The following is an 18,705-nucleotide window of genomic DNA, read 5'->3' on the forward strand; positions in this document are numbered from 1 at the left end:
GCCTTTGAGTTTGCTTCAGCCCGTTCTCTCCTTTTCACCTCATCAGTACCTGTTACCCATTTATAACACTGCACCTTCCCCAGAAAGCCTCCAACTTACTCACATGTGTTAATTCTCTGTAGCACATGGTTATCCTAGTTGCCATCTTTAGAATGCCAGGTGGACCGGACCCACCTAGGTCTTACATCTGTGTCTTCAATACAGCACCGTGTCAGGTGTCTTACACATAATTTTGAACAAATAAATACAAGCGCTAAATTTACTAAGAATTAGACTTTCCAGTGTTTTCTTTGGAGGATCAAGGAGTTCCCATTCTTAGACAAATTTCAAGGAGACCATGAACTCACAGAAATTCTTGGGAATGTTACACTTATGTTTTCCTATACTCTAAGCTTTCCTTGTATTCATAAATCCTACTAGAATTGAAGCACAATCATCATAGAAATAATGTTTATGATTTTCATGAAACTAAGGAGGGACACAGTTGCTCTTTCACCATGCCAAATATCACACAGCATTCCATGAATACTCTGAGGAGATATTTATGAGATAAGTAATATTAGATATTCAATAATAGAATAAAGTCTATGCAGGAGCCTAACGGTATACAGGGAGGGCTAAGAAAAATATCTAGCTTGTGTATGAGGCAAAAATAAGTAGGAAGAGAACATTTGTTTTAAAACTAACCCAGTGAGACAGTAAACTCTTTACTTTTTCTCATGTAGGAATGTCCTCCAAGGAGGCTCCAGAGATAGTGACATCCAAAGTAAACTACAAAAATTAAGAAAGTCTTCCCTTCCTTCAACCATGTACTTAAATTACTAGGTGACGATGTTAGTTCAGTGAGTCTCACACCCTCAACACACTTTTTGTACTAGATGAAGATGTAGTGAATTACATACATAAATACATACATACATACATACATACACACACACACACATACACATTTACACATACTTTTCTTACTAGGTTAGGGTGTCAGTTCTGTGAAACACACATACAAACACACACACACACACACACACACACACACACACACACACATCACTTTTTAAGTCCACCAGATTTGCCCTGCTTCCCCAGAGCTGGGAACAGAGGACCAAACTCAATGGTAGAGCGAAATCCCCAACCCCAATTCACCAGCTTTCTAAATGTGAAAAGCACACATGTGCAGAATAGTATTTCCCCTGTCTTTCCTTCATAGTTATAGTCTATCAAATAAGGCAACAGTGACTTCAATCTACGAAAGTGAGGCTTAGAAATATGCTGGGAGAAACGGAGATTCTGCTGGTCTCTACCTGAGCTCTCACCACGAGAAAACAAAACATACAATAATCAGCTAACCACCTTCTCCCTTAGGCCTGCTTCATAACCTCTGTGAACACAACTCAGAGAGATGAATAAGCGTTTTTAATAAAAAGAGTAAACAATACACAGTCTGCAGGCTCAGAAATGGTCATGGGCACAATATTCTAACTGCCCTTTGGGATAAGATAAAGGAGATTCGAATAAATCTCTTTCCTTTCTTCTGGCCTCCACCAAATCTTATAAACCATGCCCAGAGAATAATCAAGCCTTCCTTTTTCATCCCTAGAAATAATTTTTTTAAAGACTGAAAGCCAATTTTTTCTTCTTTTAATGCATTAAGCAATTGTGTGTATTATACCACTTTCATTAAGATTTATTGATAAGATGATATTTGAGCAAGCTCAATAAAACATAGTACTAGGTAAAATGTAACATAATTAATGCTTCCACCAGATATTTTTAATTTCAATTAATTTTATTCACTTGAGTGTCAATTTTTTTCTATACTCCTATTTTTGGTGAGGGAACTCATAAAATGGTGAATGATATTAATTATGAATTTTCAGTCAAAGTAAAAATGTTCAAAGCACTGCTTTGGTTGTCAAAATAACTGGAAAGGGGCACTTCCAGAATACTATGGATAAAACTGGATAGAATAAGCATTTTTTAAATGTAATGGGCAGTCCTACACTATGAAGAACTTCCCACAAGATACAGCTTTCTTTTACAGAATATTGATGGCTACCAGTCAAGGGTAAACATGAAAAACGAGTTCAGGTTTCCCATTTTATCTTCAATCTTTCTTACTGAATGAGGTCATAAGATCTAGATCACAGCAAAGGAACAAAAACATTCTTATGATCTGAGGTACCCATAGAAGCATGAAGAATATGGCTCGTTGTTAGAGATGCCCATCAATGTCAATCTAACAGAACGCTGCTTAGAGGACCATAGCGGAGCACATGCATCTCTCCAGCCCAGCTCCTATCAACAGAACCATTATCAGAAGACAGAATTGTATATTTGGGAGTTCAACCTTTAAACAAGCAAAGGAAAATGATTTGTTTGGCTTTATTGGAATTTTTTTTCCTGAAGATAGATTGAGCTCCTGATTATTTCGTGAAACTGGAGCTTGTTTATTTATGACCTCAGGTATAGCACAGGATTTCATAGAAATCTTACCACTAAATTGTTTCCACAGCCCTCCAAGGTGCTGAGATTAATGATGAAAATGACCACTGCTGGAAAGGTGTTGTTATTGATGAAGCCCCTGCAGTGGGAATCCCCATGTCTTCCATTCAGTGCCAGATCTGTTTCTGAATATCCCGAGAAAAGGACCGTGCAAAAATTAATCTTCATCGTAATGGCCTGCACTCCACAGTAGACACTGATGTCTCTTTCCGCTGAAGCAGAAAAACACATAAAAGCAGAAGTAAGTCATAAAAGCACAGTAGAGGGCAGGTGAACGACTTAAGTGTTCGCTCCTTTATTTATCATCTCCTTTGTGTAACTCATTTCTAGTCTTTATCCAGTGTGCACGTTATTAAGAGTGGTAGTCATTGATTTAGTATGGGACAGGAGACTTTTTGACACATTCTGTGTCACCTCTGTTTCCTTGAGCCTGCTGTTCAAAGGATACGCACGCCAGCCTTCCCCTGCTGAATGACAGAAGAACTGAGTGCTGAAATCAGATTACCGAGAACATTTAGAACCAGAGTAACTACTCACTGATAAGTGGATATTAGCCCCAAACCTAGGATACCCAAGATATAAGATACAATTTGCTAAACACATGAAACTCAAGAAGAATGAAGACTGAAGTGTGGACACTATGCCCCTCCTTAGAATTGGGAACAAAACACCCATGGAAGGAGTTACAGAGACAAAGTTTGGAGCTGAGATGAAAGGATGGACCATGTAGAGACTGCCATATCCAGGGATCCATCCCATAATCAGCATCCAAACGCTGACACCATTGCATACACTAGCAAGATTTTATTGAAAGGACCCAGACGTAGCTGTCTCTTGTGAGACTATGCCGGGGCCTAGCAAACACAGAAGTCGATGCTCACAGTCAGCTAATGGCTGGATCACAGGGCTCCCAATGGAGGAGCTAGAGAAAGTAGCCAAGGAGCTAAAGGTATCTGCAACCCTATAGGTGGAACAACATATTGAACTAACCAGTACCCCGGAGCTCTTGACTCTAGCTGCATATGTATCAAAAGATGGCCTAGTCGGCCATCACTGGAAAGAGAGGCCCATTGGACTTGCAAACTTTATATGCCCCAGTACAGGGGAACGCCAGGGCCAAAAAGGGAGAGTGGGTGGGTAGGGGAGTGGGGGTGGGTGGGTATGGGGGACTTTTGGTACAGCATTGGAAATGTAAATGAGCTAAATACCTAATAAAAAATGGAAAAAAAAACCCTGCCCTCCACCAAATTACTCAGCACGTTTGGTGTCTCATCCTATCCAGGACATGGAAACAAAAGCCACCTTGAATAGCCTCATTTTACTTAATGTACAGTAAATCATATTAGAAAAAGAAAACAAAATACAGTGTGCTGATACTGTGTACAAAATGCGTAGCTTGCTTTACGAGAAAGGTGATATTGCATGCATTAGTTGGGCATAGAGAGGCAAAATATAATTTGCATGGTTCTCCATACCTCTGTGATTTATCAGGAAACATTCTAGACATGAGAACATGCATAAACTCACACACGCACATGTGCATGCCCACGTGCAAACATACACAGAGAGAGAGATTTCATATCTCTAACAGTTTTCCTACAAATAATAAAGAAAGTGCACAGAAAAAGGAGAGTTCAGCGGATAAGCAATTCCTAGCAGCAGATTTTACTTTTGCTGGGTTGTGTCCCATCTCAGGAAACAATATAGCGAATTTCCAACCTCTCGTGCTCCAGACTTTATTAGAAAATGGGATTGCTACAAATTTAATTAGTTGAGTGACGATGAGGTCACTGGGTAAAGTGAGCTTCAGCTGAAGATGGACAGATGCAGTCAGAGGATGGAGGAAGAACATGAGCTGATGGCAGAGAGTGGAATGATGAAGAGTGGAATGATGGGTCTGGAAGCCATGGTGCACCCAGACTGTCTGAACATCATCACCAAGCTACAGAGAAACACGAAAGATTGCTTTGCAGACTCTTGAAAGGAACGCACTCTGATGTTGAGTCTCTGAGCTTCAGAACTGCGGGACAATCACCCATAGTTTTAATTTACCTTGTGAGGCAGTGTGTGTCCATTGTTTTCAATCATTCTCTGGGTGGTCCTTTGCTATATTCGCACTAGGGAATGAGTACCACGCATTCACCACTTTTAATATTGGACTCCCAGTAAGATGAAGAGTCAAACCAGGCATCAAATTTACAAAATGGGGAAACAAAGCTGACTGTACCACTTGGATAAATTACCTTGATCATTTAAAAAGAAAACAAAACTAAACCAAATAAAATAGTTTTGAGATGTGATAAAGAATGTTCATCTAAGAATTATGCAATCTCATTCAAGATATTCAGCAAAGAATTTGCTTAAGTAACACAATCTTAACAATGTCAGTAGTAGATATTTTTGGAAATATGATTCTCTATACTTTTTTTTACTAGTAAAATAAACTATGTTTTGCGAAAGTAAATAAGTCAATATGGAAGTTTGCATATTTGGTAATAATTTCAAACTCAATTCAATTATGTGGAATAACCAAAAAACTTTTTGTGGGCAAAAGAAAGGGATAGGTGTATGACAAAATCCTAATAATCCATTCATGGATGGAAAACTAAAATTAATGAAGATATGCTTTGTCACCATAGAAGATAATAAATACACTTAAACTGGGAAATAGGGCTAAAGCAACATTAACAACCATTTAAATGCAACTGTAATTTTTAAATGTTCCTCTTCCTTAGAATAAAATAGTTCATTTTCTGAGTATTTATCAAGTATTTATTGAGTATCTATAAGCTACTTTGCTCCTCTTCATTTGGTGCACTATTAATTCAACTATATCAACCTCTTTTTTTGTTTTTCTCTCTCTCTTTCTTTCTTTCTTTTTTTCTGGTTTGTTGTTGTTGTTGTTGTTATTGTTGTTTTTCAAGACTTCTTTACAGCGTAAAATGTTAGTTCTTTCATTTAGGCCCAGCTTCATACGTCAAGAAAGTCTGCAAGATTCTCTGTCTTCTTTTACCTGCCTCACTCTGCATTCTCCTCTTGTACCATGCCTGCTCCCCACATTCATTAAACAAAATGGTGTCCATTTGTTTTAAAGGATTAGACTGATTGATAGATGCCAGAATGTGTTTACCTCCTGAGACAGAAGATTTCTGTCACAAGAGCATAAAGAATGTTTATGGAGGAGTTATAAAGAGTGATCTAACAGGGAGTTGTACAAATGTATCCCAGGTCAAAAATGTCAAGATTTCAAAGAGCATCCTTAAGACTGGCCCATCTCATCAGATATGCTTTAATACTCAGCAAGGGGTACTGCCTCTTCTCATAGCCACATTTTACCTGAGTAGCCATGACTCACCTTTCAGACCTCAAATATATTTCTTTTCTCAAAGATTTCCCTGATCGCAAATACAAAATATGCCACTTTAACTTTTGCTGTCATACAGCATTAAAATTTTGAATGCATTTTGATATTTGTTCAATAAACTGTATGTCCCAGAAATTACCAAACCTATTATATTCACTAAGGCACTCCAGAGATTATTTAATTAATTGTATGACGCACTGGAGCAATAGACTGCGTTGAGCATTTAAAAAGCAGTAGTCCAGTTTATATCAATTTATTCAGGAAAGCAGGCACAGTAATATGATTCACAGAAATATTGGACAGGGTGTGTGAGGGGTGACAGAGAAAGACAAAGTAACCCATATGAGCTCACTAAGAATAGCTTCCTGGAGAAGATAGCATTGAGCTTAGTAGCCATGTAAAATTAAAAAAAAATGAAACATGTATAAAGCCAGAGAGATTGTGTGAACAAAGAAATAAATTCTGAGTGTTTGGAATGTGGGCAGTTCCATTTTCATCATAATTATAAAATAGAAAGCAAAACAAATATCAGGAAATGAGGCATACGGCAAGCATGATTAAGATCTGGGCAACCTTTACATATAAAATGGTCCATCTCTTTACCACAACAAAATGTCTACCTAAAAGGTAAGTCGAATATTTAACTATTCATGAGTTCTGAGTTTGATTTATGCTCAATGTACAGGTATGGTTACGTTACTTTATATATTTTTTGTATTAAAATTTTATTTTATTTAACTGGTCTTGTTTGTTAACATGCAATTATTTATTCTCTTAGAATTGTTCTTATTTCTTTTTTTCTTTTTTTTTTCTTTTTTAATTTTAATTAGGTATTTTCTTCATTTACATTTCCAATGCTACCCCAAAAGTCCCCCATACCCTCCCCTCCCACTCCCACTTCTTGGCCCTGGCATTCCCCTGTACTGAGGCATATAAAGTTTGCAAGACCAATGGGCATCTCTTTCCACTGATGGCCGACTAGGCCATCTTCTGACACTCATGCAGCTAGAGACACTAAAAAGAAGTGCACATTGATATACATGTCCAAAGAGGCAGGTTTCCTTTCCTTGACTTAAGCCAGCCAGAGTCTTCAACTTCAGCACCTCTGTTTGAGAGGATTAATTGCTGCTTAGAATCCACCTTAGCAGATGGAAATGGTTTCTGTGCCCTGAAGTAACAACTTAAGCTTGTTTCCATTTTCTGCTTTACTGCCAAAGTCTTGTAACCCTGCAGTGGAGCTGAAATCTCTACAAGCTGATCCCACTTGAAGATATGGTAACAAATCAAAGGACTTTTGCAGAGGAAAAAAGGAGATCTGTTGAAATCCATTCTCTCTCTGTTTTCTAAAGACTTTTTTACTGTCCCTCAGAGAAACACATTTTTTCTTTTTTCTTTTTTTCTTTTTTTTTAAAAATTAATTCTAGTTGTAGACACCAAAGACAATCTATTCAGCTCAACTTTACCTTTGGGAAGCTTTGAGACAGGGGGGAAAAAGATACTTTAAGTTGCCAAAGGATAGTTGCTATCAAAGGAAAGATATTTCTCCAGCTAGTGACTAACATTTGTTTTCAATAACTAAACTTGGAAGCTTTGACTGCCAGTGACTGGCCTGGATGACGTTTATTTGCATGATACTTGAGTATTAACCCAATGATTGTGAGTTAATGACAAGAGCAAAACAGTGATTGTCCCTAGGAGATGACTGCTAATCTGTTTAAAGATGCTGAGTGCATTTCAGCCACAGACCTGCTTACATAGTCTGTGTACAGTTACAGTTATCAACAGGCCAATGTTTTTCATTGAGATCTCTGACAAGCTAACCTTCTCATTAAAATATTGAAATATATTAATGAATAACACTGGTTAAAAAATGTTGCATATACTTTTCACCGATCATTGTGGCCAAGCCTTAGCCTGAAACAGATTTGTTGAAGTCCTGAAAAGTATAAATGTATAGTTGTAAAAGTATGAATATGTGTGTGTGTGTGTGTACATATACATGTATCCTGATTGGGAGTTCATAGTTTATACTTACCATATGAATAAATTTAATAAATTTAAAGACATGATGGAGCTCAGTCTATATACATAAATAAAGATATTATACAACCTCTTTCCCATGAGTACAATACCATTCCCTGAAAATGTAATTGCACTTTTGTCTCTAGACCCCACTTCCTAGCCACATGTTTGTAGGACATCATTTATATATTGAATTAGTAGAGCTGCCTGTGTTCTTTTTCTCAACAATTCCATAGTCATTTTGTGTTAATCCAGCAGCCTACAATCGAAGCCATATATTCTTAGCCTGTGACGGTCTGACTCCTTCTCTGCCCACTTTAATCATTTTTAGCTTGGAGAACTATACCACCTTTTAGTGCCATTCAGAAAGCTTAATATTGTCAAACTATATTATTCAATTATAAGAACAGGAATCAGTGGAATTAATCACGCCATCTATATGCTTGTATGTTCTGATACTAAGATAACAATATCTTGAACTATGACTGCAAGTATGTACTGATTACTGCAGAGCAGTGGCTCAAATAAACATCTCAAGAGACATTTGAGGGGTGAGTCTTTACTATGTTTTCAGTTGTAGAATGCCCTAGAGTAGATCCTAAAAATCAGTGTCATCTCTTTTGTTCTAGACCAGAGGCTATCGAACTTTATTGTGTCCAAACTGAATGCTACCTTGTGTCAATAAAAGATTCAAAAGTACATCTGTCTTGTACTTATTGGGCATCAGGGTGATGGTGCTCCAATATTTGAAGAAGCTTGTGGGTGGAGAAAGAGGAAAAATCCTCCATTGTTGGTGGGATTGCAGGCTTGTACAACCACTCTGGAAATCAGTCTGGCGGTTCCTCAGAAAATTGGACATAGTACTACCGGAGGATCGAGCAATACCTCTCCTGGGCATATATCCAGAAGATGCCCCAACTGGTAAGAAGGACACATGCTCCACTATGTTCATAGCAGCCTTATTTATAATAGCCAGAAGCTGGAAAGAACCCAGATGCCCCTCAACAGAGGAATGGATACAGAAAATGTGGTACATCTACACAATGGAGTACTACTCAGCTATTAAAAAGAATGAATTTATGAAATTCCTAGCTAAATGGATGGACCTGGAGGGCATCATCCTGAGTGAGGTAACACATTCACAAAGGAACTCACACAATATGTACTCACTGATAAGTGGATATTAGCCCCAAACCTAGGATACCCAAGATATAAGATACAATTTCCTAAACACATGAAACTCAAGAAAAATGAAGACTGAAGTGTGGACACTATGCCCCTCCTTAGAAGTGGGAACAAAACACCCTTGGAAGGAGTTACAGAGACAAAGTTTGGAGCTGAGATGAAAGGATGGACCATGTAGAGACTGCCATATCCAGGGATCCACCCCATAATCAACATCCAAACGCTGACACCATTGCATACACTAGCAATATTTTATCGAAAGGAACCAGATGTAGCTGTCTCATGTGAGACTATGCCGGGGCCTAGCAAACACAGAAGTAGATGCTCACAGTCAGCTAATGGATGGATCACAGGGCTCCCAATGGAGGAGCTAGAGAAAGTACCCAAGGAGCTAAAGGGATCTGCAACCCTATAGGTGGAACAACATATTGAACTAACCAGTACCCCGGAGCTCTTGACTCTAGCTGCATATGTATCAAAAGATGGCCTAGTCGGCCATCACTGGAAAGAGAGGTCCACTGGACACGCAAACTTTATATGCCCCAGTACAGGGGAATGCCAGGGCCAAAAAGGGGGAGTGGGTGGGTAGGGGAGTGGGGGTGGGTGGGTATGGGGGACTTTTGGTATAGCATTGGAAATGTAAATGAGCTAAATACCTAATAAAAAATTAAAAAAAAAAGAAGAAAATGGGGGATGGGGAAAGAGTCACTTACAACATGGCCTGGTGACATGGAAGCACTCTAAACATCATTGTCCACTGGTCTTGGTCCAGTTGACGTGTTTGGAAAGAGACTGTCAGTAAAAAGTGATATAATCTTAACTGTCTGGGGTATAGAAGAAATTGATTAGGTGAGGGAATGAAGAGCTGTGGGTGTCAATGACAATCGGGTTTTTTAAAAGTGGGGGTGATGGCTTCATTGATGAGTGAATTATTCTGGGAGGTAACGGATTAAGGGAAAGTTAAAGAGGATAGAACTAGTTCTTGGGAGGCTAGGGTCTGTATGGGACACTCAAGACTAAACAGACACTAGGTTGTCAAAAAGAAGAGTACAGCTATTATCAGATGGGAAAGAACAAAACTGTTAACTGGACTATAAACTGCTTTCTTTATTAACAGTGAGCTATACTGTTACTCAGGAGAACATTCAAGTCAAAAAGAGAAATAGTCTAACAACAGTTTCCAACTATTTCATATAGGTTCTAAGTTTCACAAAGAAAATATATGGCAACTGATAGATCCACCTTGACTGTCCATATAACATTTCTGTCTTTGCCAACTACTTGAGAATATCTCTGTCTTCAGAGTTTACAGTGAAAATCACTTACCTTATTAGTAGCTATTATCTGACTTCACACTGAACAACTTAAACAGTATGAAAATGATGGAGCTTTGATATTTGTGTATGTATTTTTTATTTATTTTTTAAGTTAGTCTTGAAAACTTGTTAACTTACCCTCCTTCTCATAGTTTTAACATCATTTTCTCTTCCCATTTACATATTTGCTGAAGCCTGTCATCACTAATAGCAGCAAGTGTCACACAGCCAAGTCATGGAATGAGATGGCTCTCTCGTGATGGCGTCCATACATAAAGCCAGCAAGACCATCATGAGCTCTCTAAGTGTCACCTCTTACACTTTATGGAAAAAAAAGTGAATTATCAAGGAAGCTCATTAAGATACAGGCACTGCTTCATGTGGGTGTAAGTGATGCTTGCACTTCTCACATCTCTCTCAGGCTCCCGGAGATGCTCACATGGAGTCTCTCAGTCAATTCAGTTGCTAAGATACGGCTAATTATTTTGATTGGGCAGAAGCTCTTAGGATGATTTCATCTGGGAAAACTAAGGATGCCCAGCGAACATGTATTGGTAGGATGCACAAGTGTACAAGAGCGAAGGTTCAAATATAAAAGCAGTAAGAGGAAGTGTGTGTATCTGTGTGTGTCTGTGTGTGTGTCTGTGTGTCTGTGAGTATCTGGGTGTGTGTGCACATGCGTACATAATTCTTTCTTAGTCCGATGATATATCTCATTTTGCATCTGAATGAAATCAAACAGCAGTAGCAACCCACATGACAGAACTTAAAAAAGGGCCAGTCTCCCTTTCTCATCTTTATACCAAATATACAAAGTATAGCAACATATCCTGCCTTAAAACACAGTTGTGCCTAGTGGAGTGGTGTTTCCAAAAGTGATGCTTTTAGCAAAGACAGTGCATCATGGTCAAGGGATTGAGAATTATTTACTCCCTGCCCACAGGGAACTCTGGAAGGGTTAGAGATGCGCCACAAGTGGATGGTCAATTGCAAGCAAATAGGGGCGCTATATACTTCAGATGCAAGGATCATGTGAACACAATCGCATGTATATTCGCAGGCTGATATGCATGTGCTAAAAAAAAATTACTGCTGTAAAGTTGACAGCATAAATGAAAGCCAGTTGACTGGAGAAGAAGGAATGCTTTCAGCACAAAGAAGAGCTCATTAACATCTTATAGAAAATCTCACCTGGAAATTACTGACCTGGACTGCAATAAATATGATAATACTAACTTGTGCCATCATCATAGGCTTTAAGAATAATTTATATAGTGTTTCTGTTTCTTCTATTCTAAAATAAAAGTGGTAGGTTTTCATACTATCCCTAGCTTACAAATTCCAGCTCCTTGTCATTACCTAGAGAACAGATGTGTGTATTTCTTTAACTCGTTTTGAAAGTTATAGTTCCTTTCACAAAGTTTTTAATACAAGAATGAGGCTTTGGTACTAAAACAGCAAGAAGTCCTTAAGGGGTATTGATATTTCATCTACGCAAAATACCAGCAGCTGATGAAGAATTTAAAGTGGATTAGGGATTCAAGTTTCCTCTCGATATTGAACAGGTTTCTTGCCACCTTATTTTTTCATGGCAACATCTGTTTCTCGTTAGCAAATACAAGCTGCTGTTTCCTGGGCTTTCAGATATTCATGTGGCGTCTGAGGCAAACTTGAAGACTTATAATCACATTGGCTGCTGTACTTTGTAACCAGAGGAGTCTGATAAATGTTTTAAGGAGGAAAAAAAAAAGGAGAGGGTGATACAAGTTTTACTTTTACAATGGAAATGTAATTCTCATGTAGTAAATAAGCTTGCTATTAAAGAGGAGTGGACCCTGAATTATTCAGTTGCTGCTTTTGCTGACTAATTGCTAACTCCTCCACAATGCTGTATCACTGTCAATTAATAAGACTGTGACTGGTATTCAATGCCTGGCCCAGTTCTTCAGCCTCATCGGTTTAATAATTACGATCACACGTACAAAGCAGGAAGCAGGCATCCTCTTGATAAACAGGAGACCAAAATGCTGCCCCAAGTAGGAAGGCAGAAGAATTGGCTTTCTTTATCTTCACAGAGAACAAGCCATAGTCCCTGAAATCATTATTCTACTCCCTGATCCTCAAAATTGGAACAACGCAACAACTAAGCAAAGCCAAACACAAAATTAACTCAATACCAACTGAATGCGTGATTCTCCATTTTATTTACTGCAGGACACTCAGGTTTGTTGAAATATTTGATAGATATTACAAGAAAAATGTTTCAGTATCAACCAAATCTTGAAAAGGTTAAAATATATATATATATATACTCACTATGTAGCTTTTTTATTATTTTTTTTCCCGAGACAGGGTTTCTCTGTGTAGCTCTGGCTGTCCTGGAACTCACTCTGTAGACCAGGCTGGCCTCAAACTCAGAAATCCGTCTGCCTCTGCCTCCCGAGTGTTGGAATTAAAGGTGTGTGCCACCACGCCCAGCATTTTTATTCTTTAATAAAGCAATATTTTATATGTGATTCTTCCTCCTGACATCATCTTTTAATCTTGCTATCCAAAGGTCATTGGAGGCCAGGTGCTTGAACATATGATAGAAAGAGTGCTAGCTTTTATATCACTATTGGCTGTTTCTGTGAAGTATGGCCATTCCTGGTTGTCAACTTGACTACATCTGGAATGAACTACAATCCAGAAATGGAGAGCATTCCTGTGATCCAGATCTTGAGGTTGGAAGACACAGGCTTCTGACCTGGAACTTAGCATGGAGATCTTAAGGCGTAGTAGCAATGAAAAGCTTAGGCCCAGGCAAGATAAAGATGCCTTTAATCCCAGGAGACTTAGGCAAGCAAATCTCTAGGACAAAATAAATTTCATATCCAGGTGTCATGGTACACACCTTTAATCTGAGACATACCATCTGCTGGAGGCCTATATAAGGACATTGGGAAAAGGAAGACTTCTTGGCCTGCTTGCGCTTACTTGCCAGCACATCTGTTGGAATCTACTTTTTCAGGATTCCATCTTATACAGAAGACCAGGTGAAACAACTAGCCTAATGGGACTGAGTAACTACTAGATTTTGGAGTTTCCATTCACCGCTGTGCATTGTTGGGTTAGTTGGACCACTGACTGTAAATCATTACAATAAATTCCCTTAATATATAGACGCATTCCATAATTCCTGTAACTCTAGTGAACACCTGACAAATATTATCAAAATATAATTCTGTTTTTCTATTACAAAATGACATTTAAAAATGACTTTACTTGTTTGTTGTGAGAAATAAAAAAGAGATATACTTAATAATATATGAAACGTTATTATTATTAGCGCTATTTTAATAAAATGTCAAATCAAAAGCTATGAAATATCAACTTGCCCAGAGTTTAGTTTACACTATGATAGTTTCAGAACGTAAGTGTTCTAGTCCCCAGTGGTCTCTTTGGTTGTACTTTTATCATTAAAAACTTCCTCACAGGCTATAAACTTTGTCTAACCTTTCCCCTCTCCTCCCTTCTAAATCAAAGGCTGGTTCTAAAAGGTATCCCTCAATCTCAAAGGACAGTGCTTTTATCTGTCTGTAGGCTTAGCCTGTCCAAAAATAGCCTTTAGTATCTGAAAGTAATCTATGAGTTTAGACCGAGTAGTGTGCAAGTAGCATCTCTGCGGCTCATAACTCTGCTCCTGGTCACTAGCAAGGGCAGCAAAGCGATCACTACTTTTAAAATTAGGTGGTATTTCTTTAAATTTAAACAAGTTAGGACCATGGTGGTTATCTCCACCCAAGAATAAATGCCATGGAAATTAGAGAAAATAATGCCAGTGTCCTGAACCACCAGAGGTCAGATAGGGCAAGATGATAATTCCCATCTTTATTAACATTGCTTTGCATTTAGATGGTCCTCTCTCTCTCTTGCCAGACTCATTGCCATTCCATCACAGTGCTGGGGATTGAAGTAGATCCTGGGGCTCCTAATGACCCCAAGAAAATCTCTGATTCAGAAACTAAAGCCAAAGGGCAATGAGCAGCAATTAACTTTTAGGCTTTATTTGCGCACTCTGTTCTTTCTGCAAACAACCTGCAAACCAAGAAGGAATATGAAGTAATACTCATAAAACCTGAAGCCTCTCCTGAGACTTCTGCTTTATTTGGGTTTTAGGAGGGTTTTTTTTTTTCCTTTAATACAAATTTTCAGTGTTAACCATGGGTGTGTGTGGGTGACTGTATAGAGGTCAGACATCAATGGGAGGAGAGGCCCTTGGTCCTGTGAAGGCTCAATGCCCCAGTGTAGGGGAAAGCCGGGATAGGGAAGCAGGAGTGGGTGGGTAGGTGGGGGAACACCCTCATAGAAGCAGGGGAGGGGGATGGGATAGAGGGTTCAGGGGGCGCAGGGGAGACTGGGTAAGGAGATAACATTGAAATGTGAATAAAGAAAATATCTAATAAAATTTTTCAAAAAAAAAAAGTATGTACATTTGGAAAGCTCTAGTATCTGTCACCCATGACAGTGTTAGCATGACCAGGTAAAGTTAAGATACATTACTAGCAGCACTGACACAGTCTTATGCAAACGACAATTGTTGTTTGTCCTAAAAACATATGCTATGACTGTTACTTGGCTAGGTTAAGAGTGCAGAAATCCTTTAGTCTTTGCACTCTGCATGCCTTCGACATGGTACACATGACATGCTGAGATTAGTGTTTTCTTCTTTACTATAGAGGCATACGGGAGTTTTAGACCAGGAGATTCTATTTTCAGTTACAGTTTCTCAATCCTTTTTAATGGAATGATTGTCCTTTTTAATGGAATAATGGACTCTGGAAGAAAGCAAAAACTCACAGTCAGTTATTAATCATAAACCTACATTAGATTCATTTGTCTCGTGTAAATACAGATTGTAGTACTTCAGGTGAGGTAATGGACCCCACACCTACTCAAACGAGTTTTGTTATTAACCGTCATAGATGAATGTTTTAACTTAGTTCTTCATTTTATAGCATAGAATAAATAAAATCTCTTGGTGTCCTAATTGTTTTATGGCCAATCAACACATTTTATTCCACTTAGAGGAAAAGAAAGGGTGTGGCGTTGAGCGAGTGGGACTGTGGGAAGGATCTGGGAGGAGTTGCAGGGTGGGAGACAACCATGATCAGAATACAATGTATGAAAATTACTTTATAAAAAAATTAAAAGAGAAAATATATAAGCATGGAAGAAGAAATGAGGAGGAGGAGGAGGAAGAGGAGGAGGGGCAGGAGGAGAAGGAGGAGGAGGGAGAGGAGGAGGCACACAGAATTACATCATCCAGATTGTCTCTGCTGAACAAACTATTGAAGAAGTGAGCCAGCTCCCTTACCTACCCAGGTAGGCATGTCCAAATTACCCTCCCAAGCCCTGTGTTCTCTCAGGTCTCACAAAGGCTACCTCTCAAGGCCTGATTTGGGGAACACAATCAGTGCCTCTGCCCTTCTCTGTTTGTGTCTTTATTTTTTTACTTATCTCCTAAATAAACAAACAAATAAAAGCAGTTCTTACACTCACAGCATTGCACATTTGCCTATAACATTCTATATTCTTTCTCCATTACGTTAGCGATTTCCTCCTTCATATTTCCAGTCTCTGAGGATTTTTCACTGTGAAAGCTCAGTATCCAAAACCACTTTCTTCTATTTCTGTCTTAGGCTACTCTTGTTTTTTCTTCATTGTAAAGATAATCTATAATCTTAACAGTAGCCTTTTTTTTACAAGCCATATTTATGCTAGCCCCCATTTCCTGTTCACACTCAAAGCAGAGATTCAGTTCTGATAGAGCTGTCTTCACTTGTGACACCCCTCACTCAGACCTGGGTCTGAACTTCCTGCTAGGAGAAAGACAACACCACTTTCCATTCTCCAGAAAGTTCCCTAACCCATTATTTCCAGATCCCAACTTTCCTTTTAAATCACACAGTGTTTTTTACTTTCCACATTAGTTAACAGCATCAACACCAGTTGTTTGCAGACAAAACAGCATCCAGCCTTCCCTTTCTCTCCCTAATCAAATCAATCCCGTGCTCCGCTGATCCAACACAAAGGTTTCTCTTAACAAAGATTTCTCCTTCTATTACCCCCACTGCCAGGAGCTTCATAATCTTTCTCTCTGCCCGTAGTCTTTTCTAACTTCACTCTTTTTCAAACATGTCTTCGTGAAACAAAACAGACCCTATAACACCTGTCAGAAAAACATGTTCAAGAGGATTCAGTGTCTCTTTTCTGCCTACAAAATAAAGTAAGAACATTTCCCTTACATGATATTACAGAGAACATTCTTGCCAAAACAACGGAACATAATTTACTCAGAAGTACAGCTTTAATTAGTTCTCAGGATATGCAAGAAGAGCATGCTGACAGCACCTCTGACTTATACTCAGTGGAAATCAGAGTGTCGGGATCCTATAGATTCTATAGTTAGAGCAAATGACCAAATTAGAGGCAACTTGGCTGGGTATTAAAGCATATCAAGGAATTAATAAGTGTGTTAGTTATGTGCATAAAGTTTGATGATTTTTAAAGTTATTTCTATTAGATATGCATACCAAAGCAGAAAAAGTAAATTTACTTTTAAATAGTTCAGAAATAGGAGTGGAAAGGAGAGATGGGCCAAAAATTATAAGTGTGCATAGTAAATCAATCTGTATGACCAATTTGAGGGTGTGTATTTTTTAAATAATCTTACTTATGGGTATGCTTGAAGTCACCCATTCTAAAGACGATTTTTAAAGAGAATTCCTTTGTGACACTCAATGCTGTTAAAGCTTCACCTTCACACACGCTTCAGCTTCACCTTTGAGCATCTGCCACAATGATTTTGCCTCGGAGAAGAAGAGCCCAGACAATAGATCTGAGTTTATGAAACCATTTGGCCACACTCCAGGCTTGATTCTGATGCAAAACTATCACTTCAACAAATGAAACCATCCACTGATTGCTCTATTCCAGTTTATTGCTCTCATATCTTCCAAAAAATGGGAGTTTGGCAAGGATGAAGAATGCAGAATCTTGAAGTTCACATGATGGACTTGAAAAACCATTTTCTGATTCTCTAATCTTAACTTTTTAAATATGGACTGATGATGATGCAACCCTAGCAAATGCATCATGATACTTACATTAGATATAGATTACATCCTTATTATGTGTTGCTTTACTGACCTGTAAGATTTACCCACTAATATGGCAAAATTTCCCAACTGTTATATTGATAGGTTTTTGTGAAATTCTTTCGGAAGTTGACCTGTGCAACTTTGATAGTGACAAACATTCCATTGAAACAGTATTTTAGAAGTATCACATAACATTTCACAGTTATTTCATTAAGTATGACTCCCACATAAATATATGCACATGTAAAGCAGTTTTAAAAGTCTGAAATAATCAAGCTGAAAAAAGTCATCGATTAGGTAAATATTTTGAAGGCAATTAGACTCAAAATTGATTGCCCACTGGCCAATATTTTTTACATTTGTGGACAGTCATTATGATATTATTAACTTTGATGACAATTCTGTATGTTAATAGGAATATAAATTAAGATTCCATAAAACTGTGTCTTAATCTCATCTTCCATTTGCTAATATCCACTTAATATAAAGGGACAGACGTCATTTTCTATACGTATTTAGATGATTGACTATTCACATATAACTGTTCTTTCCAGAAGTAATTAGACAGTAGATGAAGGTCAGACTCACCAGGAAATCTGCTGTGGAGGTTGGCATCACAGTTGTAACTGTTGAACTGAGCAGACCCTGGACTCACTCTAATCGCTAGAAGGAACAGCAACCATACTCGTTCCATGGCAAAACCTAAGGAAGGGTATCAAGCATGTACACATCACCAGCATCATCTTACACATCACCAGCATCATCCTACACATCACCAGCATCATCTTACACATCACCAGCATCATCCTTTCTTACTGAAAAGATTGAAGCAGATTTTGCCTTTTGTCAGATAAGCAACGAGTGGCTAGACAGTCAAAGCCTGGGGTCAATAAAAAGTCATCACAGAATATGAGAACAGACTTTTTTTATACCAGATTATTTATTTCCTTGACCTCGGTTTGATAATGGTAAAAATGTTATGTCTTTGTACTAGAACTGTTTCTAAATCATATGAAGCATGAAAAAGAAAAAAAAACGTGTTGTAAATAGGATGAACTCAACCCAATATCTATCCAGTTCACACAGTGCAGCTAAACAAATGAGCAAATTTAGAGGCAGCAGCTCATGTCTGATATCAGTGCACAAACGGTCTAGTATATTCAAGCATTCAGTG

General features: G+C 38.3%; 1 protein-coding gene across 2 annotated transcripts in view; it reads right to left on the minus strand.

Moving 5' to 3' along the window:
• Zpld1 (zona pellucida like domain containing 1) overlaps nucleotides 1-18,705 on the minus strand; it is a 97,901-nt gene that overhangs the window by 24,950 nt on the left and 54,246 nt on the right. For both annotated transcript variants that reach the window (XM_006522132.2, NM_178720.4), the window contains 2 exons: nucleotides 18,120-18,233; nucleotides 2,494-2,714 (listed from right to left, as the gene is read on the minus strand). In XM_006522132.2, coding sequence (XP_006522195.1) covers nucleotides 2,494-2,714; nucleotides 18,120-18,225 — 327 coding nt within the window. In that variant the 5' untranslated portion in view covers nucleotides 18,226-18,233. The remainder of the gene's footprint in view (nucleotides 1-2,493; nucleotides 2,715-18,119; nucleotides 18,234-18,705) is intronic.

Source organism: Mus musculus, chromosome 16 (genome assembly GCF_000001635.26).
Source record: "Mus musculus strain C57BL/6J chromosome 16, GRCm38.p6 C57BL/6J".
NCBI classification, from domain to species: domain Eukaryota; kingdom Metazoa; phylum Chordata; class Mammalia; order Rodentia; family Muridae; genus Mus; species Mus musculus.